General features: G+C 41.8%; 1 protein-coding gene across 3 annotated transcripts in view; it reads right to left on the reverse strand.

The window, feature by feature from the left end:
• Positions 1-224: 224 nt before the first annotated feature.
• Styk1 (serine/threonine/tyrosine kinase 1) overlaps positions 225-27481 on the reverse strand; it is a 50281-nt gene continuing 23024 nt past the window's right edge. Inside the window, exons 2-12 of one of the 3 annotated variants that reach the window (XM_063286577.1) lie at positions 20740-20984; positions 15101-15168; positions 13420-13576; positions 12952-13086; positions 11305-11571; positions 10260-10441; positions 7997-8080; positions 5547-5761; positions 3320-3360; positions 2612-2708; positions 225-1667 (exon numbers count right to left, since the gene is read on the reverse strand). In XM_063286577.1, the coding sequence (XP_063142647.1) occupies positions 1463-1667; positions 2612-2708; positions 3320-3360; positions 5547-5761; positions 7997-8080; positions 10260-10441; positions 11305-11571; positions 12952-13086; positions 13420-13483 (1290 nt within the window). In that variant the 5' untranslated portion in view covers positions 13484-13576; positions 15101-15168; positions 20740-20984 and the 3' untranslated portion in view covers positions 225-1462. Of the gene's footprint in view, positions 1668-2611; positions 2709-3319; positions 3361-5546; positions 5762-7996; positions 8081-10259; positions 10442-11304; positions 11572-12951; positions 13087-13419; positions 13577-15100; positions 15169-15932; positions 17324-20739; positions 20985-27481 lie in introns of those variants that run through there. The other 2 variants (XM_063286576.1, NM_001427710.1) reach the window with 2 other exon arrangements.

Raw genomic sequence — 27481 nt, forward strand, 5'->3', positions numbered from 1 at the left:
AACATAAATATATTAGATCAAGGCCTGTGTGTGTTAAGACCCTGGGTTCAGTTCTCAGTGTTAGAAATAAACAAAATATGGTGACAGTTTAATCATGTGGTGCTCATGCCATACCACCGTCTTTTGGCACATTCTGTCCTATACTAGCACAGGCTAGTGCTCTCTATGTGTTTTGTTTTTAAAAAGAAAAAAAGAGAAATAAATGTTCTGAGTTAGAAAGGGGATAGTAGAAAAACTAGTATTTATTGAGAACATATTATATTCCACATATTACACAAATACATATTCTCATTGGCCCTCATACCAACCCTCTGAGGTAGATAGTCATCTCATTTTGTATACAATGAATCTCCTTTTGGAAAATGTAGGTTCTTTAGACTTTCTAGTAAAATTACTTCCACTTATTTTCCTTTACCCTCCTTATTGTATAAATTTTGGCAGCTATACACCTGAAAAGTCTACTTTTGGTCAATAAATACTAATTTAATGAGTTGTTTCACAGTATTTCAATGGATGATTAAAATGTAAAAGCTACCATGTATTCCTATGAGATTATTCTTCTCTGTACCTCTTAATGAACACCTGAGTTACTAAGTTTTCTTGCTGGCTTCCATGCTTATTTGTTACACACACACACACACACACACACACACACACACACACACACACACACCACACACACCCATACATTTCATCATCCCTGGTTCTAACTTTGGTTCTTTAGGTTGAGTCTCCTTAGTCTTACAGGAACGGGCAAGCAAATGTGATGAACAATGTTCTTAATCATCAAGTGATGCCTCTTGTTTCTAATTAAACTTAGAATCATAGGTGGTTCCTACTGTCTCGGAGTTCAACAAAAGGACGCTCTTCTATCTACAGTCAAGGAAAAACTCAGTATTATTTCTTACAGTTCTTCAGCTATTCATGAAGGGACTAGAACTTTTATATTCCTTCAACATAGAGGAGACAAAACCTTTCCCTGAAGGATATACTGATCTACCTTATACTTATCAACAAAAAGAACCTTGCATTTTCTTTCTCATGAATTCTTATATTTAAAAATTAGGAGCTATTCATTCATACCCCTTTGCTTTATTTGTACTCTGCAATAGTTTAGATTTAAAAAATAGTTTCAGTGGTAAATCAGCCTAGAGTGAGTGGGACCAGCCCTTTTGCCCTATTCCTAACAATCATTGCAGCTTTTTAAGACTTCCTTTGGAATGACACTGGCCACCTCTGTCCTTGGGACTGGAAAGCAAACTGTGATTGATGATGATTACTAGCTCAAGAGTACACAATGTGTAGAGGCAGAGACTCATCCAGCAACATTTCATATTTCTAGAAAAATGTTTAGGGAAAGATGCAGGATCCATGCTCCTTTTTTTCCCCTTTGTGGCTCATAGAAAGTTCCTTCCCTCTCTTCTTGAAGAAACTCATTCCATGCACTTGTCTGGAACCACCTTCAAAGGACACTGTAGCTATCGGAAAGGCTCTCCGTACTGATGCCAGCCACATCTGCATACAGGTCAGGCACCACTAACTCTGGCACTTGCAACACAGCCTTGTCATTGGCGGTTCTAGAGGCAGCTTCCAGGCGCAGGCGCAGCTCACCAGGTAAGGGACGGCTGTCCTCACTCCAGCGCCAACAGTACTTCATGATGTTGTACCTGTGAGAGGAAAGGAACACAGCTCCTCTTCAACAAAATAATACCCTTAGTTCTTTGATCTTTCTGTTCTGTATATATATATATGTATGTATGTATATATTCTAGAAACTGGTACTCTACCATTCTCTTTACATCAACTCTCAACGTCCTATCAATGTGATTTCTTTTTATAATAGAATACTAGAAACTTTTCAAACTACAAAATATCAGAAGAGCTCTGCCTTTTCTACCATATAGTATAATTGAGTAACAAAGCTAGGAGTAAACTGTCTGTTCCATTTTATGGAATGAGGGGTAGGGCTTTTAATCAATGTTTGAACTATCTTCTCATCAGAATGTTATGTTCTTTAAGGTTAAGAACTTTGTCCAAAGACTTCTTCTGGAAGCAAAAAATAGGTTCCCAATAGAGTCCTCAGTGATAGCCTCAAGATTGTATATGTGGATGTATGCATGCTTATGTATGAATATGTGATAATTAAACATATTTGACACACTTATAGCTTGAGTCCCCCACAAGCCCATGTTTTGAGTACTTGTTGCACTAGGGGAAAGCTTTTATAAGTTATAGCCATCCTAATTCCAGCCTTTGTTTGATACCTCCTGTTTCACACACATGTGAACAAACTGTCTATGTGCTCCTGCAGCCACAGACTAAGCCCCTCTGCTCTGACTTCCCCACCACAAAGGAACTGTGAGACAAAGTCAACCTTTCTTCCCTGAAGCAGTTTCTGTTGGGAAGTTTGTCACAGCGATTAGAAAAGTGACCAATGCCGTTGTTGAGCAGAAGTGTTTTTGTTTTACCTCATGCTTCATTTATGCCTGGGCATAAATTAGCACATAAGGACGACTAAAGATCCTTTGAGGCACATTAAAAAGGGTGTGGTTAGTAGGGAGCAATACATGACGTGGAATTACAGAAACTCAAGCCTTTAAGAGCCTCTTACATGGCATGTGTGCAGCTGCTGGGTCTCTTCATGATTTTCTTTCTCTGCAGATACTGTAGGATGCTGGTGGGAGGGACTTCAGGGTATGGAGGTGCCCCTGTCAATATGGAAAACAGGAGAGCAGCAAGAGAGCTTCTAAATATGAAATGAAAATAACACCAATCTCCAGTGACCTGAGAAACATCCTTTAAAAGATAACCATGGAGAAACTATGTACAGTAGAGATACTCCTGCAGATTGTGTGAACATGCAGAAAAGGTGTTTTGAGGAAGAAAGGTAATGTGAGGAGAGCCTGAGTTTTAAGCAAAATAATAAAATGAGGCAATCCAGGAAATAAAACCCGCCTTCCACTGTTCATAATACAAAAGGAGCCACAGTTTACAAATTGAAGAAAACATTTTCACATTTTAAACATTTACATGATATTGCTATGCGAATTGTCCTCTGGGTTGGAAAACATCCTATAGAGTTGGAATGGCTTATGGGAAAGTAAAGAAAAGGAGAGCTAAAGAAGGTTAAGGAGGTCTGGGAGAGGGAGACCGAAGGAAAGGAATCATCATGTTAGTAGACTTCAGAGGAATGAGGCTCAGAATCTATGTCAATCCAGTGCAGTCGTCCATCCTGTCCTCAGAACAGTTTCTTAAGGGCCACATAAGCACCCACCTTCCAAAAAGCAAGCTTGCCTGTTCACAAGAAGGTTATCCTTACCTAGAGTCACCATCTCATAAAGCAGGATCCCAAAGGACCAACTGTAAAAGAAGCAGAGTAGCCCACTTAATTTCTACCATTATCTTTTCTCAAGAGAGCTTACTTTCACATCAGAGAGGAGACAAAGGCTCCAGGGAGAGGTGAATTGTTTAACAGTTATGAGAGGACATTTCTGTCTACACCCTTCGAACTCTAATCCCTTCAAGACCCGTGTCTATGTCCCTTCCTCATGACATATGTTTGCTCTCGTTATTAGCATATGCGAGTGCACTCACTCAAACAGAATGCCCTTCTTTATCTTTTTCATCTTTTCCATCCGTTTGTGCCCAAACTCTAGCCTTTACTCAGCACAAACCAAACACAGATTCTTAATTCAACCACAGCTTTCTCAGGTGATCTGTTTACTCAAACCTAGGGAAAATATTAATAAAATAAACTTCAAATATTTGAACAGGGAATTTAGCTAATCAGTACGACTTGAGAGGTGCACACTTCACTTCTAATACCTTCATTAAATAAGTGACCTTTTGTAAGAGAAATTTCCCACAGTCTGTTGAAAAGTGGGTATCAGTGACACATCAGCTTAAACATCGTAATTGACTCCCAATATTGAGGTTTAAATACCTGATGCCTCCTGTGATACGGACACCAAGTCGAGTATTCTGCATGAATGTGTGTGTGTGTCTTCAAACAGCTGAGGTATAGGATTTCTAAAGGTCAATTTCAGTTCTCTACAATCCGGGTTATTCTAATTGTATATTGATTATTGTTATGTTGTGTGATCACTAAATGCTATAGATGCTACTTAAATGTTTGCATAAGATGTATCTTTAAAAATACATTAAATGTTTTAAACCTAGTCTATAAGAGTATGTTGCCAAAAAGAAAATGTGATGGAATATACTACACCCCTGTAACACGAATACTTGAGAGGCTGATGAAGGGGGGTCACCAATTTAAATACAGTCTGGCTACACAGGGAGACTCTGTCTTTCACAAAAAGATTGAGCTGAATGTGGTAGGGCACACTGTTAATTGCAGCACATGGGATGCAGAGGCAGACAGAATCCTGTGAGCTCAAATTTAGAGTTTTCTACATAGCAAGTTCCAGGATAGCCAGGGCCATATAGAAAGACCCTGTCTCAACTCCACCCCCATCCAAAATAAATTAAAATATTAAGCAAATAAAGTATTACTGTATTGATGAATCAACTGTAAAAAGTGAGGGGGGTGAGCCAGGCAGTGATGGTGAACACCTTTAATCCCCACATTCAGGAGGCAGAGGCATGTGAATCTCTGTGAGTTCAAGGCTAACCTAGTTTACGGGATAGTTTTAGGACAGGCAAGGCTGCACAAAGAAGTCCTGTCTTGAAGAACAAAAACGAAACAAAGCAAAATGTAGGGGGAAATAATAAAAGTCTCGAATTTTTCACAAATATTTTCAGGTCTCTCATTGCACTAAGAACCATCTCCAAGGGGCATCCAGCCATCTGTCATTCACTAAAGCTGCTATTCAGACAAGAAATATGATTTATATCTGGGTACAGTGGCAAACACAGGCATTTGGGAGGTGAAGGCAGAAGGACCATGGTTTATGTGCTATACTTACATGATCAAGATCCATCATAAAATATAGATTTTCCCTTCAAATCTGATAAATAAATATTTATGCAAAAGTTTTCACTAAATGTGAGCTGGGAGTAGAGAAATAGCTCAGTGGTCAAGTGCACTTACTGTTCCTATAGAGGATATAGATTCAGTTGTTAGCACATAAATATTGGCTTACAACCTCCTGTAGCTCTAGTCAAGAGGCTTTGACACTTTCTTCTGACCAAGCACGAGCTCTTGTACACCTCATGCAGGCACATGCATATAATAAGTAAATATTTTTAAGAGAGGTGACTTAAAGCATGTGTAAATATTTCATTTCAAAGTCCTGGCTCTTAAGTAAGCCCACGCCCTAAAGGTTAAAGAAAGGCTAATAAGTCCTCTGACATGGATTTGAACAATACTTTCACGTTTTTTCTTTCCTGATGAAAGCTGTTAATCTAATTCACAAGAACTACCTGGAAAAGCATATTTTTAAAAAAGGGTTGAAGGAGATGACAAATATTTTTGCCTAAGAGTATGTCTGACTCTTTTGCAGAAATAATTGATTGTAAGCTGACGCGTTTTCAGGGGAGAAGACCAGCCACAAAGAGGAAACAAAAGAGTAGAAATAGCATACACATCTCCCCTGATGCTTGCAGGTCTCAGGAGAAGCCGTTCTGGAGCGAGCCACTTGAGAGGGATGGTGCTGGAGCGAGCAGAGGAGATGGCCCCATGAGTATGAACTTCATACGCCAAGCCCAGATGACAAAGTTTGGGAGTCAGGTCACTCTGGATCAGGATGTTCCTGGCGGCCACATCCCCATGAAATAGATGTTTCTCCTGCAGGAATTCCTATCAGAATACCATCAAAGGTAATCAGCCTTCTGAAGGTCAGAGTTCACAGATAAGACAGTCCTAGGTGGCCTTCAAAAGACAAAGGTCTTCTCTGCTTCCAGCATTTCCAAACCAGGATAGGGATTGGAGCTTTTCACCTATGTTTAGGAGTACCAGACTCCGTGAATAATCCAAACGGCACTAACTCGTGGATTTCACTCCAGTGCTAAGGACGGATCCCGGCACTTTATGCATGCTAGGTGAGCACTCTGTTCTATGTTACACACGAGCCCTAACACTGGAGTCTGAAAACATAAACACTTGTGCTGTGGTCAGCCCTACTCCCTACCCACCCCTTGATTGCACACTCCCTTCAGATGGTACTCAGTAGATTCCGTAGATTGGGGAACAGAGAGCAGGATGTGCAGTAAAGCTGAATGCCACGTCATAAACATATACAAAGGTTCACACCATCTCACTCTATCCTTACAACCAGATGAAGCCTCTGTAAGGCAAATGCAAAGGAAAACAGAAGGCCATGCACTCACCAGGTGATTGCGCCTAGATCTGGTCCCTTAACTCTGAAAGTAGTGGAGACCCCACCAATCCACTCATAATCCTGAAGCCAGGCTCTAGATCAAAATTCCCTGAGGACTTACAAAGATAAACTTTAAGATTTTTTTAGCACAGATTTACAAAGCCACGGTCTAGGGAAAGAGAGGTGGTGACTGGCATTATAAAGGATCAAAGGATTCAGGTGTGTTAAAAATAAAACTCAGGTGAAAATGGAGGTGGTGGGTGGCAGGTGCTGCAACACGTCCTCTGGCACGAAGCCACTCGAGTTGTGTGGAAGGGGGTTGAGGGGGGACCTGTGTATGACTGAAGAGCCAGAGATCTAGGGCTCCGACTACCAAACACAGAACAAGGAAAATTAGAAAGTTAAAGTGATAGTTTCCCATCACTGGTGAAGGAGACCAGGAATAGCAGTTTTCTGTCTCTTGGCAATTTTTTTAGAACAAAGAAACTAAATATTGTAAGCAGAATTAAGGTGCACATAGGAAATTATACTAGAGTGAGAAGAATTGAAGAATGTACTAAGGTCATTGAGGGAAGCAACCAAAAAGCCCAGCCTTGCCTTGTGACAGGTGACACAGTGCCAGATGAGTACATCTGCTTGAGGAAACGTCACAGTAGGACACCTCTGCACTTATGATTCCAGAGGTAAGGTAGGCTGGAGATCATGCTTCAGCAATGCTAGGACTACACCCTCTAAGAGCCACAGATAACTGCCGTGTGAGATGTGTTCTCTCCTCAGCCCATGGGAGCTCCAACTAGAACCATCACTTCCTTTTTACTCAGTGTTTTCCTATTTCTATTTAGAACCCTGATAGGCCAGGCATGCAGCCCTTGCCTAGCAAGAGGCCGTGTGTTCTATTCCCAGTACAACCACCACACACACAAAAAGAGTCCCTTTGGACCCTGGAATATTTCACATGTTGTGGTAGCAAAATGCAATAAAGTCTGACATCATAATTTCACAGAGCCTTGATCTTTCTATTTTAAAAAAATCCCTTAGAAATATGTTCAAATAATTTCACAGGCATAGATATATAAATGTGCTGAGTAATTTTGATAAAGGTAATTTTTTTCTGAAACCCTGAATTCTTAAAACCTCTTTAAGTTGGTTTAAAAATAAAAGGTCAGTTGGCATTTTCCTGTTTTATTTCTCTTACCCTTGCTCCTTATTTTTCAAAATTTATATAATACATATATTTTATATCACAGCAAATTTCCCATCCCACACAATCTCAGCTGGTTTGTCTTGTTCTTTGGGTATATGTCTGCATCTCTGTCTTTCCTATACCTACTATTATTAACCTATTTATTTCCTCCCTTTAAATCTCCTCCATCTTGTTTCCCTTGTTCCCTGCTTTACATCTATATAGGTTTAAATAACAAATTTGCTTTTGAAATTTAAGCTAAGTAAACTTTCACAATCCTTCTAGATCGTTGTACCAATCCTAAATTAGTAGCCTTCTGCTTGGAATTCCTTATAGTGTGCATGGTATTACCTAAATAATTTTATAAATATGGGGCTGAGAAACAAACTGTTGGTCAATAGTCTTCCCCTAGCTTTGTCTAAGTCTCTTTAAAATAGATCTTCCATTTAGAACAGTCAATGTGAGAAATTTAGCATAACTACTAGGCTGGTCAGAAACTACCACCATCAGTTTCTATTGACGCTGATCTTACCAGGGCCAAAAGGACCTGCTTTCCAATATGATATATTTGTTTTTCTGTGAGATCATAGAGGAGGCCATCCATGGTCATCACGTCCTAAAGAGGAAAGAAAAATATGTAAAAATGACTTAATCATACTCTTTTTTAAAATTGTGGTAGAAAAACTCTGAAATGCAGATATCAAAGTTAAGGACAACATAAAAAATACAGGGATTAAGAGTCAAGGAGACCTGCCTGGAGGGTTGGCTCAGAGGGTCAGAATGACCATCACCAAGCCAGCCCAGAATCCACATGGTAGAGGCACAGAAGTGACTCCCCACAAGTTTTCCTCTGACTTCCATGCGCCTCTGTTTCTGTCTCTGTCTCTGTCTGATAGCTGCCACCATTGAAATGTACTAAGTGCCAGCCGTGTGACCCAGGATCAGGAAACTGTAAATAAATAAGTGGCTACATACGGTAACTGCTACAAAGGAAAGGTGCAGCACCTATCAGACCACGTGATTCCAGGAGGAAGAAGAGAGCCACCTCAAAGGTAGGGGAAGGTGGGACGAAGGACATAAGCTCCAGGAAGAGAAGCCATGTTTGGTAAGAAAAGCATCCGCAAATGATCTGAAATAGAGAAGATGGCGGCTCTGAAGAGTGGGAAGTTGCTTGTTGGCGAGAGCACAGAACTAGTGGCAGATGGATAATCTCTCAGAAAGTTTAAACTGGCGGGCGGGGTGTGCACTCCCTTATTTACAGCACAGGGCAAAGACTTCAGTCAGCAGGCACCTTTTCACCCACCTCCAGTTGTGTGAGGATCCGCCTATCTTAGGATCCAGTTAAGCTTGAGCTGGCCCCCAAGCAAGGGAGAAACCAGGGGTACTGGTTTCTTCAGATCTTCAGGGAAGAATGAAGAAAACTGAGGATATTATTATCAGTATTTTGTTGTTCTAATAACCTTTTGCTTTTGAGATTATCATGTAATTATATCACTGGTCCCTTCCCTTACCTCCCTCTAACCTTTCCAAATCTATTTCCCCCCTTGCTCTCACCTCTTCTCTCTAATTAATGTTACGTGTATGCGTGCATATTCATAACTATATAAATTCAACCCGTTCGATCTGTATGTGACTTGGATGTGTATGTTTTCAAGAGCTGAGCATTTGGTATTGGATAACCAACTGATACATTTTCCCTTATTAAATTTTTTTTTTAAAAAAGGAAGTCTATGAGAATCTAGAAATTTCTGATCTCTTTTTTTTTTTTTTAAGATTTTGACACACAAACTTGTATAGCTGACTCCTTTCCTTGTCACCCCTGCCACAGTAGGGTGCTCTTACATAGTGGAAAATATACTTAGTAAGAATAGAATAATAACCATTATTACTGAGAATAGCATAACGTTATATAATTATCATACTAACAGCTGCCATCTTCATTGCTTATTAAGTACCAATTGCTGTTACCTTTTACATATCGAATGTCTCTGACATTTTATTATAATATATTTATAAAATTTGGGATCAGAAGTCATTTTCCAGGCCAGGCATGATGGCACATGTTTTTAATCCCAGCATTTGGGAGGCAGAGAGTCAGATATCTGTGAGTTCAATGCTGATCTCGTTTACATAGTTACTTCCAGGACAGCCAAGGCTTCATAGAAGAACCCTGTCTCAAATAATAGCAAAAAAACAAAAACAAAACTTGCCAAAGTCACAAAGTTAGGTGGTGGATGCAAGAACGAGTCTTTAAACGTAAACTGCCTAACAATATAGTGACCAGCCACATAGGTCTCTTTCAACTCAGTGTGCAAAATCGCACAAAACAATACGTTCATCTTCTGTTTCTCTTCCCACTAGTCAGGTATTTAAGAGTCACATGTGACTCAGAGCCTATGGTGCACAGAACTGATACGGAGTTTTTATTTTCTAGCCTGGGTCTCGTGGAGCTGAGGCTAGCTTCAAAATGGATGTACGCTGAGAATGACCTTGAACTCAGGATCCTCCACAGTGCTGGAATTGCGGGTATATGTCACCACTCATAGTTTTATCCTGTGCTGGGGACCAGACTCAGGCTTCACGCTAGACCAGCATTCTCCCAACTGAGTGAGGCACATCCACAGCCTCCAGCTCTGTGATAACTGTTTCGCACTTACATTGCTGTAGTACCATTTAAAAGTGATATATTGGTTCACCCTCATCACGGCTGCATATTTTGACATTTGTGGTGTCAATCGATGTGTGAAACACGAATCAAAGCTTTTCCTTACTAGTGTAGCATCTCTCTTACTCACCCTGCGACAGGTCCAAAGAAAGTTGAGCAGATCCCCTGGGACCACATCCTCCAGCATCATGTAGAGTGGCAGCCTTTCTGTACAGCAGCCTTCCAGCTGTACCAGGTTCTTATGTTTCCCCAGGTACTGATAGAATTGGATTCGCCCTATAAAATCCTGGACCTCCTGGAGTCCAACTGAGCCTGTGAAAAACAGAAGAGCCATCAAGTACACCTGATAACAGGAGGCAAGGAATAAAGGGCACAGGCAGACGGTGCCATTCAACAGTGGAAGAAGTGCAGTCACAAAGGGGACATGAGAGGGGACCATCTAGAACAGCGTGATGCTCAGTCACCGTCCTTTAACAGGGATAACAGAGCCAGGGTCTTAGAACTGGACAGTTATCACCTCCTTGAGTAAAAATACTATGTTCTTATTACAACATCACCATCTGGGAGTTTTGATAGACATTTCTTGATTATGTTTAGCCCTTCCTTTTTTATGTTTTATGTGCCCAATGCCAGTTGAGAGAGAAAAAAGAAAGGGAGGGAAAGAGACACAATATCAAGAAAGGGTATAAGTGCAAAAAGACCATGAGAGCAGGTGACAGGTAACATGCAAGCCTCATAGCTTTTTAGTCACAATGGAAAAAGAATCAACACCTGAAAGTTCATCTCTAACCTCATACCTGTACAGCACACACCTGCACTCACACATATAGGCCATGTATACACACACAATAGTAATTAATTAATTTTAAAAGGATATTTTATGTGATAATAAATATATTTATTTAATAATAAAAATAAAATAGTAAGGGAAAATTAGGAAATAATCTTATAATCCTAGGCCAAGTAGCATCTACTATGGAAATGTCTAGTTTTTGGGCTTCAGTAGGCAAAAGTGAGCCACAGATCTAAAGACCCAGGAAGAACCACCCTATATCAAGCTTCCCTTATACATAATTATAAGCATAAGTGCTAACAGGCATCTTAATGTTTCCAGTCTCAGTTAATATTAACATCAAAGAAGTGACAGGGGGAGAAAAATAGATTCCCTACTTTACCTTCTAGAGCCTTGAGGACAACACTTTTTGGATTAGGGTGCTCCATGGTGGTCATTTTTGCATGGTAGAGGGTTCCACAACTACCACTGTGGATCTGTTCCAGGACCTCCAGGAGTTGTTCCCTGGGCACCTGTAGCTTAGCCAGGGAAGGTGTGACTGCTCGTAGAAAGCTCTCCACTGAAGTCTCCTTAAGAGGCACGAACACCTTTTCTCCATGTCCCACTGCTTCCTGGCTTCGGCCCCTAGATGCAGGTACAGAGGTAGTGCCTAGAATAAAGAGATAATGTCTATCAACTGCCCCCTGCTTTGGGGACACCAGAAAAGCAGACTGAATAAACTGGCCAGGAAATTTTCTCTATGACTAACACAAGAACATCTGATGCCTATCAGTGAATGAGTAACAACACTGAGCTTCTAAAATGGTCATAATAATTTCACTCCTTGTAGAAAACTAAAGATGAAGCCCTTGAGAGTGGTTGTGTTTCTTTTCTATAATCCTCTGGATTACTTTCTGTGTTCTCCATGAGTATAGCACCCAGACGGTAGAGTTCTAAAAGGAAATCCACACCACAGGTACCAAAACATGGCAGTTACTACCAGCAGGGATAGGCTTTATGTCAGTCATATGACTTCCAGAATTAAAGGCAGAATATAAATAGATATACAGCCATAAGTTGTTCTCTCTTCAGGCTGCCCTCAAATGTGGACCATTTTATATTCCATGAACCTTTATCAAAACGTCTTATGAGACTATCTTTCACCCACAGCTACTGTTACAATTGGCTAAAAAAAGTTTCCTTCTGAGATTTCTAATAACTTGTTAATCAATCTGTTCAGTAAATATCACCACATACATATGCATTGTCTGAGTTGAGGATAGACTGAGTTCAGATCTGAAGATTAGTTTTCAATCATTGGGCATATGACATTAAGAATGAATAAGGCAGTGTGTTAGGAGGGGAAATAGCAAAAGGAGATACTATTTTATCTATGGAGGCCAATGAATAGGCCTTTCAGATAGGATACCATTTAATAAGGGTCTAGAAGCAATTACAGAGCAAACCATGATGACACTGTAGCACATGGAACAAGATGTATGAGGCGCCAAGGATGTACTTAGGATGTTTAAGACGCAGTAAGGAAGGCAGTGCAGATGGAGCCAAGAAGAATGACTGGATAGATGTGGGTGACAGAGCGAGAAAGGCCGGATCACAGACAATGGGAAGGACCTTACTATTTTCTCTTCTGTGGAACACAATGAGCTAATGGAGAGTTTTAAACTATATGAGCTGAAAGACCAAGAAAGACCTTCATGAATTATTTTGGGCTGTCAAAGGAGAACTAGGTCACTACAGAGTTAGGATCAGTTATAGAGAAAATCATTAGGTGTGAGATAGTGAGCAGCTTGGGTTTATAATTTGTAAGATCTGATTATGGGTTCCGGCTATTGAAAACCTGGCTTATCTTTTTTTTTTTTTGGTTCTTTTTTTTTTTTTTCGGAGCTGGGGACCGAACCCAGGGCCTTGTGCTTCCTAGGTAAGCGCTCTACCACTGAGCTAAATCCCCAGCCCCTGAAAACCTGGATTATCATTTTCTTAAAATCAATCTTCCATGAGACCAGGGCTAGCCCTAGACTTTGAGCCTTACCTCGGGGTCCAGGGTGCTGCCTTTGGGATCTCTGTCCTCTGATAAAAAGCCACAGGATGATTGCAAGAAGGATGAGGAAGCTGCCAACCAGGAGAGCCGGAACAATGATTACTTCATACTGCTTCTCTTGAACAACTGTGTAGGCCATAAACAGGAATAGAAGAAACCTGACACAGTTTCCCCTACCCAGCATGCCTCGGTGCTCCTGGTTTCCCTTCATTCCCTTTAATGGAGTCCCACAGAGGTCAACCTTAACCAGAAACTAAACCTGTGGTTTAGACCCTCAAGGATTATTTTTTGTTTATCTCTGATTGGCATGTATCCCTCACTCTGTAAAAATGATGCCTTCTAGTCCCTTTTCCTTTCCACTAGAAAGGAAACAGCCCTCCTCCTCTAGAACCATCCAGAACTCAGTCTCCATTGTTCTGGCATCACTATATTACAGGTGGATGGGGTGTCTGCATTTACCACACAGCTTGTCACTGAGACTGCATTCCAACAGCAGCCGGCTCAGGCGACCCTTCTCTCCCATAGCCACAGGGCTAGACTCCTCTGTTGGGCCCACAGAGGCTGCAGGGAGTACAGCCACAGCAGTGCAATATTTTCAAGGACTTCGTGTGTTATTCTAAAAAAACAAAAAGCACAGGTAAAAAATTTAAATATACTATGACTTTCTAGATACTGAGCACACAATGTCTTTTCTGAGCCACCTACTCCTCTCTGCTCTTTTGCCTAAAATTCAGTCTGAACAATGTTCATTTTCCCTCTGATACATTTTACTTTCTCTCTTATGCAACTTTCTAGACTTAGTCCTTTTTTCATTGTTACTGAAAGTATGGTAAAGGCTAGACTTCTGTGAGCATGCTGAAGTAGGGCCCCACAGCACCATTCTGACCTCTGATAAGATATCTACCCTCCCCTACAATCTGGAAGCTTGTTAAAAAGCTTTCAGCTACATGTCACATTTTTGTACATGTAACATTTCATTCCACCTTTATCCGAACTATTGTCTGAGTAAATAAGTATATGGCAAAGGTCAAGAAATGATTTATGCTTTTGCTTGCCTATCATGACATACCTGCACCCTCTAAAGAATTGAGTAAACATCATTTAATAAAAGCTATTTTGTCCTTCAGCTCTGAAAGCTTATATGGACTTCCTCTATTCCTATCAGATGTAGTTCAACAATCACACATTCTAGCCAGGTCCTAGACTATAGAAAGTGTCACTATAGAAAGAGCCACCTTTTATTTCTCCTTTAAATAAAAAGGAAATACATCTATATGAAAATGTGTTTCAAACAAACATAGGGCTGGGGATGTGATTCAATATGTAAAGTGCTAGCTGTGACTGCCAGAGAACTGGAGTTTGGATCCCTGGAATTTGTGTATTCCAGCTCTCCTAGATGAGAGGCAGAGAAAGGAGTGCCTCTAAAGCTCCCATGCCTGCCAGCCTGCTGCACATTGCAGGAAAAACAACAGAGTCTGGAAACGAGAGGCCTGACACCAGATGATGTCCTCCAAACTAATGTAAAATATTATGGCATATAAATGTTTCCTGCTCCAGTTACCAAATTTTTGAATAAATTACGGTGATTAGCTTCTTGTTTACTGTTGCAGATTCTTATTATTAATATGCCTTGTTCTTTGGAAGCTTCATACAAGTATATGATGCATTCTGGTTCTCTCCACCAACACACACACACATTTTCCTCCTGCCTCTTTCCTGCATACAACACTCCTTCCTTTATGTATTAGTTTGTTGGTTTTTTTTTTTTTTTTTGCTTCTTTTCATACCCCACAGGGTTTAACTAGGGCCACCTAAACCACCAGTGGGGTACACACCTGCATGCTTTGCCTCCTCCTCAAACAAAAATCTGTTAGGTAACAATAGATGAGCAGAACGTGGTAGGGCTCAGGAGCCCCTTCTCCCTCCATAGCTGACTTGGGAGAGCCCCACCATGCAGACCTAGTGCTTCACAGGACCTAGTGGACCTTCATAGCACAGCTGCTGTGACTGAACAGGTTCTTCATCTAACTGCCTTCCACAACTCTGTACAACCCACACATCTTCTAAATGACACCTCCAACCCTGCTTCTTTCTGAACAGAAGCAACAGTTTCCACTCTTCCATGTGTCTAGCAACTTACACTGTACCCGTGTTGAGAGAAGGATGTCTCTGGAGTCAGGGCAGCCTACTGCTTTACTTCTGACTAGTCTGAAACCAAACACAGGGAATTTCTTAACTGTTAGTTACCCACCCTAAGTAACAGATCATCATGGTTACACATGGAGTTTTAGTACTGATGCTGCCGATTAAAGTGCTACTTACTGAAGCACAGGCTCCCAGCCAAAACAAAACAAAAAACACAAACAAAAAAGATGACAGCAACAACAAAAAAACATTAGCAAAGACATCTGCCAGCTCCAACCTCACACCTTTTCACTTTTCCCTGCTCATGAGCAGACACTGTGGATCACAGTTAAACAAGGCAGAAGGGAGACAGGTGTGGGGCCGGCTAATCAGGAGTGGAAAGACGGTGAAAAAATGCACACAGGAGAAAGAATCGGCCAGGTAATCTCAGCACTCAGGAGAGAGAGGCAGAGAGGCAGAGAGGCAGAGAGGCAGAGAGGCAGAGAGGCAGAGAGGCAGAGAGGCAGAGAGGCAGAGAGGCAGAGAGGCAGAGAGGCAGAGAGGCAGAGAGGCAGAGAGGCAGAGAGGCAGAGAGGCGGAGGCAGGAGGAACTTTGTGAGTTTGAAGCCACCCTGGTCTACATAGTGAGTTCCAGGACATTCAGGACTACATAGATAGACCCTTTCTCAAAAAACCAAAAGGAGCAATGGGGGTGGGAAAGGAAGAGAGAGAGAGAGAGAGAGAGAGAGAGAGAGAGAGAGAGAGAGAGAGAGGAATAGAGAAAAAAGTTTCGTCTTAAGTTTGCTCGCAGCACACAATCTATAAAGACATTGAGTAGAGAAGTCTACCTCATGTAGGCAGTGAACCAAAACAGCAAAGAGAAAAGCAATTCAGAAGGCTTCTACTCTCTGGGAACCATGGGGCAGGAAAAGTCCTGGTGACATCAGCAGAAATAGCACCGGGCAGGTGGAGCAAAGATGAAGGCCCAGAAATTACATCTGAGCTCAGCTGGGTTGCTCATAGCCTGTTTGAAAATGTCTCAGGGCCCAAGCATTTATGTTTTCATTTCCTCTTACTTCCTTTTGGGGACGTTATCAGATGTAAGTAATTATTTTTGTTCAGGGAGCAAGCAGCCAGTTGAACAAGTTTGGCTCTCTGGTGAGTAGGTGCTAGAAACACAGTCTCTCTACACAGTACAAGTAGAAAAAAAGGTCAGCCAGCAGCCAGCTCAGACTGTGAGCTCCGCCCAGAAATCAAAGGACACACCCACTAGCACATACCAAAGGAAGTAACCTGAAGTCTGTGCTCACAGACCCCACGCTGAACTGGCCATAGTCAAACGCACCTTCCCTCAGTGACCCAAACCCAGTCTTCTTTCCTCATGCTTGCACATACAGAACATCCACTTCAGACAACGTCAGGCCTTCGTGTATTTTTCCTGAGCCAGATTCTCAGCACAGCCTCTTGCCCCCGGTAGTTTAAAGAACCTAGGATCATTAATACCTGGCCAATCAAAGGACCTGGACCCTAGAATGAGGAGGCAACCCACTCTCTGAAGCTGTGAAGCTGCTTCTGAGATACTCATATGGGCTGGGAGATGAACTGAGCCTAAAGGTGCTTGCTGTGCTAGCCTGACAACCTGAGGTCAATCCCCAGGACTGACAGGGCGGAAGTGAAAATTTCCAAAGGTTGTCCCCTGATTTCCACAGAACAAACAAAGTCAGTTTGTGTGTGTGTGTGTGTGTGTGTGTGTGTGTGTGTGTGTGTGTACATAGTAATTACAGGTAATAAGAAAAAGAAGAAAAGAAAGAGAATCATATGATAATCCCTTTCTAGTAGTTACAGTTTGCCAAAAGACTTGTGGCATACAGTCAAGGAGTTGAGGATTTTTAAAACAAACAAAGCCAGGCATACTTACCAGGTATACCCACAGAGGCAAAAATATGCAGGAAACCTTGCCCTCAGACCCCTCTCCCCCTCTAAGCTTATATATCAGAAGATGTTCACATTGGCTTATAACAGCAAGAAAACTTCCTAGGCCATGTTCCTCTTAAAATTCATAATCTATTAGCAAATGGCTTTGTCTATTGCTCTGTATCAATCTGAGAAAGGCATGTCTCAATACCCCAATTTCTGGGATAGTTCTTTGCAAGTTAAAATCTGGCTTATCCAGAAGACTCCTATAGCCAACATTTATACTCATTAATATGATAAGTATGTTAAATTAATTCATAATACCAATAACTTGGCATAATATATGTAAATATTTGAATTCTGAGTCCAATAGCCCATAACCATTAATAACTCCATAGATCCTATGTGGCATCTATCTACAGGGGGAGTAGGTCACTTAGGTGCCTAAAAAGAACATTCATGGATAAATAATATAATTAAAATTAAAAATATATTAAATCCCTATTGACAATACTATATTAATATTTTCCTATCTTGTTAAAAAATTATAGCATGGCTACAGCTCCTCTTATGTAGACTGCAGAATACTTAAGAATGCAAAACATTAACCCACAGTTTGGGTCACGAATAAGAAAACACAAGCACTGGAATCACGGAGCTCTTGCACTCGTGAAGGTCTTTATTCTGACCCTCATTTGACAGTTGCAAAATATGTTTGGATATAGCTTGCCTACAGTTTGCATGCATCTGTACCTGCTAAATCTCTCCAGGCAGTATTCCACCTGACACAATAGCATTACCTCATCAGTGGCTTGGTATTCTGTGATTTCTCTCCTCTCGGCTACTTCAGTGTCTTTACTTTCCTATAGAAGATTTACTTTCCCCATTTGAGTTGAGAATCAATCACACGGTGACAAAGAAGACACAGTATAGAGAGAAGGAGAAGGGGAGTTGAGTGGAGGCCCTAATTAGCTGCAAGACGAAATTCTGGAGATGACCGAAGTTAGTGATGACTAGAATTTAACTAAATATCGATAGCTCTCAACTGGTACAAGGATTCACAACACATTCATGATCCACAGGGCATTTCTGCACCTATGTCAATACATTAGAGGTAGGTCTATTGGCTACAACAACACAGCCGTTGTTCCTGACTTTTCTATTCAATTAACACAATGTCATTCCCCAGACACAATCACCAATTGACCCACAAGTTTCCAGAAGAAACTTTTTCCCAAGGCACAGCCACATACAGGACTTCAAAATCAAACTTGTTCTTAAAAAACAAAGGCTCTTTGTGTGCTGCAGAAACTTCCCTGGAACTACATCTGAAACTGTTGAACTGAGGAGTGAGTCTATCTGTTTGCAGCTTCATTCCCAGTCTGAGCATGTGCATAACAGCCCTTGTGGCTCTGTCAGCAAGGTAGTTTTCAGAGATTCAAGTGACCCACCTCCCAGGTAAATACAACGGGTCAAGGGAATTATTAGTGTGTGTGGTACATGGAGCAGAAAACTTGATTGCTTTAAATAAGAGGGAAACTTTTGTGGAGGAGAGACTTCAGGCTGTGAGGATCTACTTTCCTTTACCCCCTCCTCTTCTCTCCTTTTTCCTTCCAAGCTGCCTGACAAGAAAGCTCCCTTGACAGCGTGAGCACATTGACATAGCAGTAAAAGTGAGAACTGCTCAGATCCAGAAGAATGCAGTATAATTTATGTCCAACATCCTGAAAAACAAGCTACCCTTCCTGATTTCAGATCTTAGATACCAAACAAACACAGCATGCCAGTCATTGTGCATGTCGTTTCCATGCCAAAAGAGAAAGGTAGATGCCAAGGCATTATCTCATGAGTGATGGAGTCTTTAATTAGCCCCATGAATAAATGGCAGAGCGAAGTTTCATATCCGGTCCTAAATCTCTTATTTATAAGCCCAATATCTCTTAAACTACTGCATGTATGTGTGCATCATGTACACACACACACACACACACACACACACACACACACACACACATTCAATTCTATCTCTATCATCTGCTTTTTGAGTGTAAATACTTAGTTCTCAGGAACAGTAACCCTTCAATGTGCCAGCTAGCCAAGGACAGAGCAGTAACTGAGGACTTTAGATCTCAAGGCACTTCTGTCAATCTCAGGCTCAACCTTTCTCTTGGAACAAACCTGTGAGAGACAGACAAAAAGACACCAGCAGAGGAGACTGAGAGAGGCAGACTCATACAGACCCTCAAGTTAAGTAGCTATGATATCCGCTGGTGTGGGGAAGTACTTAGGTGAGGGGGCTCCTTGCCCCCTACTCTTCTCTGGAATTGAGATAGGATTGTTTGGACTTTCTCCCTATCCACCTTGCAGAGATTTGGGGCTGGAAATGAACTTGGAAACCCACAAAAAGCCTGTTTGAACATTAATCTTTTGATCCAAAGCACGTTCTCAGCCTTTCAAATGTCTGAAGAAGACCTTTGATGTAAGACAGAAGAGAGGAGACCTAATTTGCAATGTGATGCCTCAGGACAGTTGACCTTAGAAAGCAACAAGGTGCTTTTACAGCAGATAATCTGCAAAGTATCAAGGTAAACTCAAACATGGCCAACATCATAGGAGTTCACAAAGACTGACAGACCACATACATCACCAACAGCATCAGAGCTCCCAAAGACTGACAATCCACAGACACAACTAACACCATCAGAGCTCACAAGAAAAGAGTGACAATGATGTTTACATCTGGTTTCCTGTGAGGCATTTTACATACTCAAAGCATTTATTCTTGTCAGATTTTCATTCTATTTTTTAATGTCCACAATTCCATGACCCACCATCTACTACTTTGAAACCTTAAAAGCTCAGAAATAATGTTTCTGAATTCTTTTCTTACTCATCACTCTTTCTGGGGTTACTCACTAAAGGTTTCCCAAATTCCTCAGTTTCCCTCATCTACAGTAAGAGCTCCCCAAAGAGGGAAGATACAAAAGCACACAAAGTTGTCCACCCTGAACAGCAACCTCAGATCCAGCTGTGTCTTCCTTTCCCCGTCGGACCTGTGGTGCTGTTGAAGCTTTCTTCCAGATGCCTTCCTTGTTCACCCTATTTCCACTACACTGAGTCTTCAAGGCTTGGTTCCCATCTTTGGTTCATCCCATTGACCATTACCTATTAAGTAGGTGCTTCTGGGTCTTTAAAAAGCTCCTTACGCTGGTTGTGATGGCATATGCTTTTGATCTTAGAAAGCAGAGGTCAGAGGATAGAGGGCAGATGGATCTGTATGAGTTTGAGTCCAGGTCAGCTTGGTCTATATAATGTGCTTCAGAAGAGCCAGGGCTGCATAATAAGACCTTGTATCAAAAAAAAAAACAACACACACACAAACATAACCTCCTTACAGTTCCTTCCATAAGCAAGGAGAAATTTTCCTTTCTGGCCACTCTTATCTGTTCTATACTTTTGATAGAAAGGCTCAAACTAAGGTGAAGAGAGACTAGAAGACCATGCATGTGCTCATAGAGGGCATACAATATCCTCCTCTTCTTTTCCTTCTCCTCCCCGCCCCTTTCTTTCTGTCCAGACCCACAATCAGGAAGTCCACTCAACTGTCTTTACTTCAGTACAGTAATGTACTGAACATGCAGGGTGTGGTCCACTAAGAACTTTGTACACAGAACACAATCCGATGTAAACAATAGATATCTGGCCGGACTAAAAGTGTATTCCCCAGGAGGAACTTATTACCTCCTTCTGTAGAGTTGAGAGTCAAGGCAGAGTGTGTCCCCTCCTCAGTGTGGATCAGTGGTGGCTGTGAGCTCTCTACAGTATGAGAGACGTGGAATCAGCACTGACTTGGCTCTGGGATAACAGGTTGGCAGTTTGACCTCAGGTTTGGTGGGTGGTTCCTGAAGCACCTAGAGGCACAACAGCATCTGACCTTGTTGACCTTTTCTTTCTCCTCCAAGAATTAGGAAACCTGCCTCTCTCTCCTATGAGCAGTGAAGAAAAAACAGAGCATCAGGAAATGAGTCAGGGACAGAAGGGTCAAACACAGGTAGAAGCAGGTTCTCGTCTTTTTCTCTTCCCTGTAACTATGAGTTTCCTTCCAATTTAAAGGAAAAATTATTGTTACTTTGGTAGTCATTGAATAGTAAGTCAGAGGTAAGCATGAACATGAGGAACCAGTTGTTTCCCAATGGGGTCAACAATTACAATACGAACAATAAAAATAAAGACTGGAGATGTTAGAGAGATTGAACTTCCAGCACACAGGATCTGTAAGAAGGACAAAGGAGAAGGATAACCAAAGACATGAATGATGCAGGTCTATTAGTAGTATTTGACATGTCTATTTGAAGTGTCCAGTAGACATCTGGGCTGAAGATGAATCAGCAGGTGTTGGTTTTGTTTTGTTTTGTTGTGCTTGTCTTGCTTTGTTTTTAATTTTATGTATATATGTCTTTTGCCTGCAGGTATGTTTGGACACCACTTGTGTGCCTAATGACAACTGAGCCCTGAAGAGGGAATGGATCCTTTGAAACTGGAGTTACAGATGATTATGAGCCACGATGTGTGTGCCAGGAATTGAAGAATCCAGGCCCTCTGGAAGAACAGAGAGTGGTCTTAACGTTGAGTCATTCTTCCAGCCCTAGGAGCTATTAGATGACACTCAAAGGTTTGGAAGTGGACAGGAAGGATAGAGAAAAAATGAAAAGAGGAGAGGAAGAAGAAAGGGATTTGTTGCATGATGCAAGTGTCATAAGATTTAGGAGACAACAGAAGCAAACTACACCCAAAGAATAAGTATACAAAGACCTTAAGAAAAAGCACACAAGGAAGCAGGAGAATGAGGAACAGGTATTACAGAGGCTGAAGGAGGAGGGGGGTCGGTATCAGCATAGAAGGCAATTGGACAACATGGAAGGTTTACAACTGAAAGGCTTAGTGGACACAGACTAAAGCAATGAGAGCAGAGCACAAAATAGTGGAGGGAAGACCAGAGTGGGTGTCCCCAGGAACAACCTGGTGTGAGCATGTGAGAAATTGTGCCCAGGTATTGCTCCAAGGGTATTTGGGAGATTATGAGTAAGAGGAATGGGAGTAGTAGTGAGAGCTTCCATGGTTGACCTGTTTAGGCTCCAGGGCTCCAGCAGGTCAGTGGTCCTCACAACTGCCAGCAACATCGCACTCCTGGGAGCTTTGTGAAAAATATTTCCCTGCTCTTCATTCCCCACCATTCCCAGAGAACAGGATGGTAAAGAGTCCTATATTATGACTCCACACAGCATCTTGTAAAAGTGGAAGAGCTTCCCAGGAGATGCTGACCAGCAGCAGGGATTGAGAACTACTACAGTTCAGTCAGTGGATTACTTATTTGATCAAAAATAATTTACATCATGGCTGGTGAGATGGCTCAGCGGTTAAGAACACTGGCTGCTCTTCCAGAGGTCCTGAGTTCAATTCCCAGCAACTACATGGTGGCTTACAACCATCTGTAATAGGATCTGATGCCCTCTTCTGGTGTGTCTGAAGACAGCGACAGTGTACTCATATAAATAAATGAATTAAAAATAATTTACATCATCATTTCATTGATAACAGAATAGATTTTAATTGGAAAAAAGAAATGTCTTTCTGAGAAGCATATGTTCATGTTATAGGTTATATGAGATTGGTGATTATTACTTCATAAACTTCAAAGATGAGACATTTTCCCATAGGAAAAAGAAATCACAATGAAAAAGCCAATCAAACATAAAAAACAGTGATTTTATGATAATAGGAAAACTGAAATGCTGATAAATAAATTGCTAAGAATGGAGGGAGGTAAGTTCATTAGTTCTAAATGTTTAACAAATTAGACCAAAACTGACTTTTAAATGAATTAGTAATTTTTTTAAAATTTTATATCATCGAGACAGGATCTTACTATGAAGCCCTGGCTGGCCTGGAGCTCATTATGTAGAACACACTGGCCACAGACTCCCAGAAATATACCTGCCTCTGCCTCCTAAGTACCAAGATTTAATGTGTGTACTCCACATCCAGCTTAATTAGTAATCTTTGAAAATACATTTAAACACATTCCTATAATCCCAACAATATGGGAGGCAGAGGCAGGAGGAGCTTGGTGTATTCAATGCTGCCCTGGTCTATACAGTGAGACCCTGTGTCAAAAAATCTTTGAAATAGGATCAGATATAATTTTTTGCCTATTTCAAGGAGTTTTCAAAATTGCTCTCATGACATATAATCAGGGTGGAGTCTTGAATTTAATGAGTTCTTCCTGGTGCTTGTTAAGGGCACTCTCTGGCCCAGTCTGGGAGATGGCCAAGTGCACAGAATAAAGTTAATGTATTATCTCTGTCTAGTAGCAGAAAGAACTTAAAAGAAAAGAATCAGATTCCTGGGATGATCAAAATGTGAATGTTTCACTCCTTCTTTAAAAGGGGAACAAGAATACCCTTGGCAGGGAAGAGAGAGGCAAAGATTAAAACAGAGACTGAAGGAACACCCATTCAGAGTCTGCCCCACATGTGGCCCAAAAATATACAGCCACCCAATTAGACAAGATGGATGAAGCAAAGAAGTGCAGACCGACAGGAGCCGGATGTAGATCGCTCCTGAGAGACACAGCCAGAATACAGCAAATACAGAGGCGAATGCCAGCAGCAAACCACTGAACTGAGAATAGGACCCCCATTGAAGGAATCAGAGAAAGAACTGGAAGAGCTTGAAGGGGCTCGAGACCCCATATGTACAACAATGCCAAGCAACCAGAGCTTCCAGGGACTAAGCCACTACCTAAAGACTATACATGGATTGACCCTGGACTCTGACCTCATAGGTAGCAATGAATATCCTAGTAAGAGCACCAGTGGAAGGGGAAGCCCTGGGTCCTGCTAAGACTGAACCCCCAGTGAACTAGACTGTTGGGGGGAGGGCGGCAATGGGGGGAGGGTGGGGAGGGGAACACCCATAAGGAAGGGGAGGGGGGAGGGGGATGTTTGCCCGGATACCGGGAAAGGGAATAACACTTGAAATGTATATAAGAAATACTCAAGTTAATAAAAAAAAAAAAGAATCAGATTCCTGGGGTAGACTTAGCTCAACACACTGAAGTTTTCATTCTGAATCCATCATCCTTCATGCTCAGTTCAGAGAATCAATGAGAGTCAATGAGAATGTAAATCTCATCAATGGAAGTGGTTGCAAGTGGCTGTTCTAGCAAGAATCCCTACTGGTAACCACAATAGGATTCTATTTTATTTGTGTATGTATGCGTGTGTTCTTGGAAATAGAAACCAGAGCCTCATTCCTAGGAAAATATTACACCACTGAGCCATAGGCACAGCCTTAAAATAAAAATTGTTACTAAAGTGGGGTCAGCACTCTTTGGCATATACCCAAAAGGTGCCCCACCATGCCACAAGGGCACGTGCTCCACTATGTTCTTAGCAGCCTTATTTGTAATAGTCAGAAGCTGGAAGCAGTCCAGATGCCTCACAAAGGAAGAATGGATACAGAAAATGTGTTCCATTTACACAATGGAGTACTACTCAGCTATTAAGGAAAGGACGTCCTGAGTTTTGCAGGTAAATGGATGGGACTAGAAAAAACCCTGAGTGAGGTAACTCAGACACAAAAGGACATGCATGGTATGTATTCAATAATAAGTGGATATTAGCCCAAAAAGTACAGACTACTCATGATGCAATCCACAGAACTCAAGAAGGTTAACAAGCCAAAGGGCCCAGGTGAAGATGCCTTGATCCCTCTTGGGAGGGAGAAGAAAGCAATCATGGGAGGAGGGGAAGAGGGAAGGAGAGACAGGGAGGGGGAAAGGCAAAACAGGACTGAAGCCCTGAGGGGCAGCAGGAAAAATGGAAACAGGCAACCTCAGAAAGTAGGAGGTGGAGGAACCCTATAGAATGTACCAGAGACCTGGGAGGTGACAGACTCTCAGCGCTCAAAGGACCTTAAATGAAATGCCCTATAGCGGAGAGATGGAACTTGTAGAGTCCATCCCCAGTAGAAGGACAGGCATCAAGGGGAGGGATGAGGTTGCCATCTCACAGTCAAAATCTCTGACCCAGATTTGTTCCTGTCTAGGAGAACCAAGGGACATAAATGGAAAAGAACCTGAAGGAGAAGAGGTTCAGTGATAGGTCCAGATTGGGATCCAGCTCCAGGTGGGGAATTGAGATAGGATTGTTTGGACTTTCTCCCTATCCACCTTGCAGAGATTTGGGGCTGGAAATGAACTTGGAAACCCACAAAAAGCCTGTTTGAACATTAATCTTTTGATCCAAAGCACGTTCTCAGCCTTTCAAATGTCTGAAGAAGACCTTTGATGTAAGGCAGAAGAGAGGAGACCTAATTTGCAATGTGATGCCTCAGGACAGTTGACCTTAGAAAGCAACAAGGCTCCAGGGCCTGACACTGTAACTGATGCTATGGTGTGCTTCCGGATGGTAGCCTGGCCTGACTGCCTCTGAGAGGCCCAACAAGCAGCTGAAAGAGACAGGTGCAGATACTTATACCCAACCAATGGACAGAAGCCAGAGATCCCTGTGGTTGAATTAAGGAAAAGCTGGAAGAAGATAAGGAGGAGGGCAACCCAATAACAAGGCCAGCAGTGTCAACTTGCCTAGATCCCTGAGATCTCTCAGACACTGAGCCACCGACTGGGCAGCATATACCAGCTGATATGAGGCCCCTGACACATGTACAGCAGAGGACTGCCTGGTCTGGCTTCAGTGAGAGAAGACACACCTAACCCTTGAGAAACTTGAGGCTCCAGGGAGGTTTGGTGTGATGGAGGTGAGTGGAGTGGGGACATCCTCTCAGAGACAGGGATGAAATATGGGATGGGGAGAGGTAGGGGTGGTGGTGGCATGGAGTAGGAGGTGAGTAGCAGCAGGACTGTAAAGAAAGATTAAAGAAAAAAAACTAAAGTGAGGTCAGAGAGTCTGGGTGTATAGTCCAGTTGGAAGAGGGCATCACTGAGGCCCACTGTTCAATCGCCAGTTCCTTATAAACTGGGCCTGGTGGCACTGCTTGTAAACCCAGGACTTCAGAGGTAGAGGCAGGATGGTCAGAAATTCAAGATCAACCTTAGCTAGATACCTAGTTCAGGGCCAGATTGAATTACATAAGACCCTTCCTTTAAATAAATAAATAAATAAATAAATAAATAAATAAATAAATAAATAAGAAAGAGCGATCTGGCAAGATAGCTTAGCAGGTACAGGTGACTTCGATCTCAGAGCCTACATAGAAGGAGAGAATAGATGCCTTCCATCTTCAAGTTCACTGACCTTAATGTTCATATTTCACATAGTCAACTGCCACCCCCATTAATAGATAAATGTAAACAATTTTAAAATAAGTAGATGATAGGTAGATAGATTGATACATAGATGATAGGTAGATAGATAGATAGATTAAAATTAGATTAGATTAGATTAGATTAGATTAGATTAGATTAGATTAGATTAGATAGAACGGGATGCTTAGCATCTGAAAATCCTCCAGTGCACATAAGTGATAATACCATTCATTCACCAACAACTTATCAAGTCAAGAAACTTGTTTCTATAATTACTACTCAGACAAAAGATTCCGATTTGTGTTTCTGAATATCACAGGACCTGAAGTTCTGTGATGGCTGCTACAGATTCACTGTCCTCCTCTCAGGAAAATAAGCTCCCCTTCAAAGCACAGACCTAGAAGTGAATCCAGTCCCTTCTCTGCTTCACTCGGTGAAAGACTTCCTAAATGTTAAGAAAGAACAGCTGGGAAATAATCAAATGAGCAGAAGTGTAAAGCCCTGTGTGCACAGGTGTGGATGTGGGTGTGTCGGGGGAGGTGTTGCAGCTGGTTTGCTACCCAAACAACCTCACTGTCATCTAGCAGCTAGCCCAACATCTTTGCCCTCCCTGCTGAATGTGTGCACATGACTGCCTCTGCCCCATTTTCCTTACAGACTTCTATAGCTGTTTGTTAAAGGCAGATTGATCTTGTTTATCCATTATGCACATATGGGCTTCAGCTCACTTACATTTTAGCATCATCTCAGAAGTATAGTAAATACATCCCATTTCTTTTTTCTTTTTTTTTTTTTATGCAAACTGAAGAGGTTTATTTTCCGGTGTGTCAGGGTTGACCATCAATCAGCCCATTGTGGCAAGACACTAGAAGGTGACCCCAAATGCTATAACAAGCAGTTTTTATACTTTTTAGGGGTACAGGTTACATCCACAAGGTGACAGTTTAAACTTATTGGCTAAGCATATTGACCTTTGACTCTATTGGCTAGCAAGCATGGGCAGATGATGACATGCACTCGTACTCTGCCTGGGACCAGAGGGTCAGGTGACTGTCAGTCAGTACATTCAGTGGTTTCCCAAGAATGTTTCTGCTCCTCTCGAGAACTTTGGGTGAAGAATGGAACTAGGCCTACCCTTGACCAGAAGCGGGTGGG

The sequence above is a fragment of the Rattus norvegicus genome, chromosome 4 (assembly GCF_036323735.1).
Source record: "Rattus norvegicus strain BN/NHsdMcwi chromosome 4, GRCr8, whole genome shotgun sequence".
NCBI classification, from domain to species: Eukaryota; Metazoa; Chordata; class Mammalia; order Rodentia; family Muridae; genus Rattus; species Rattus norvegicus.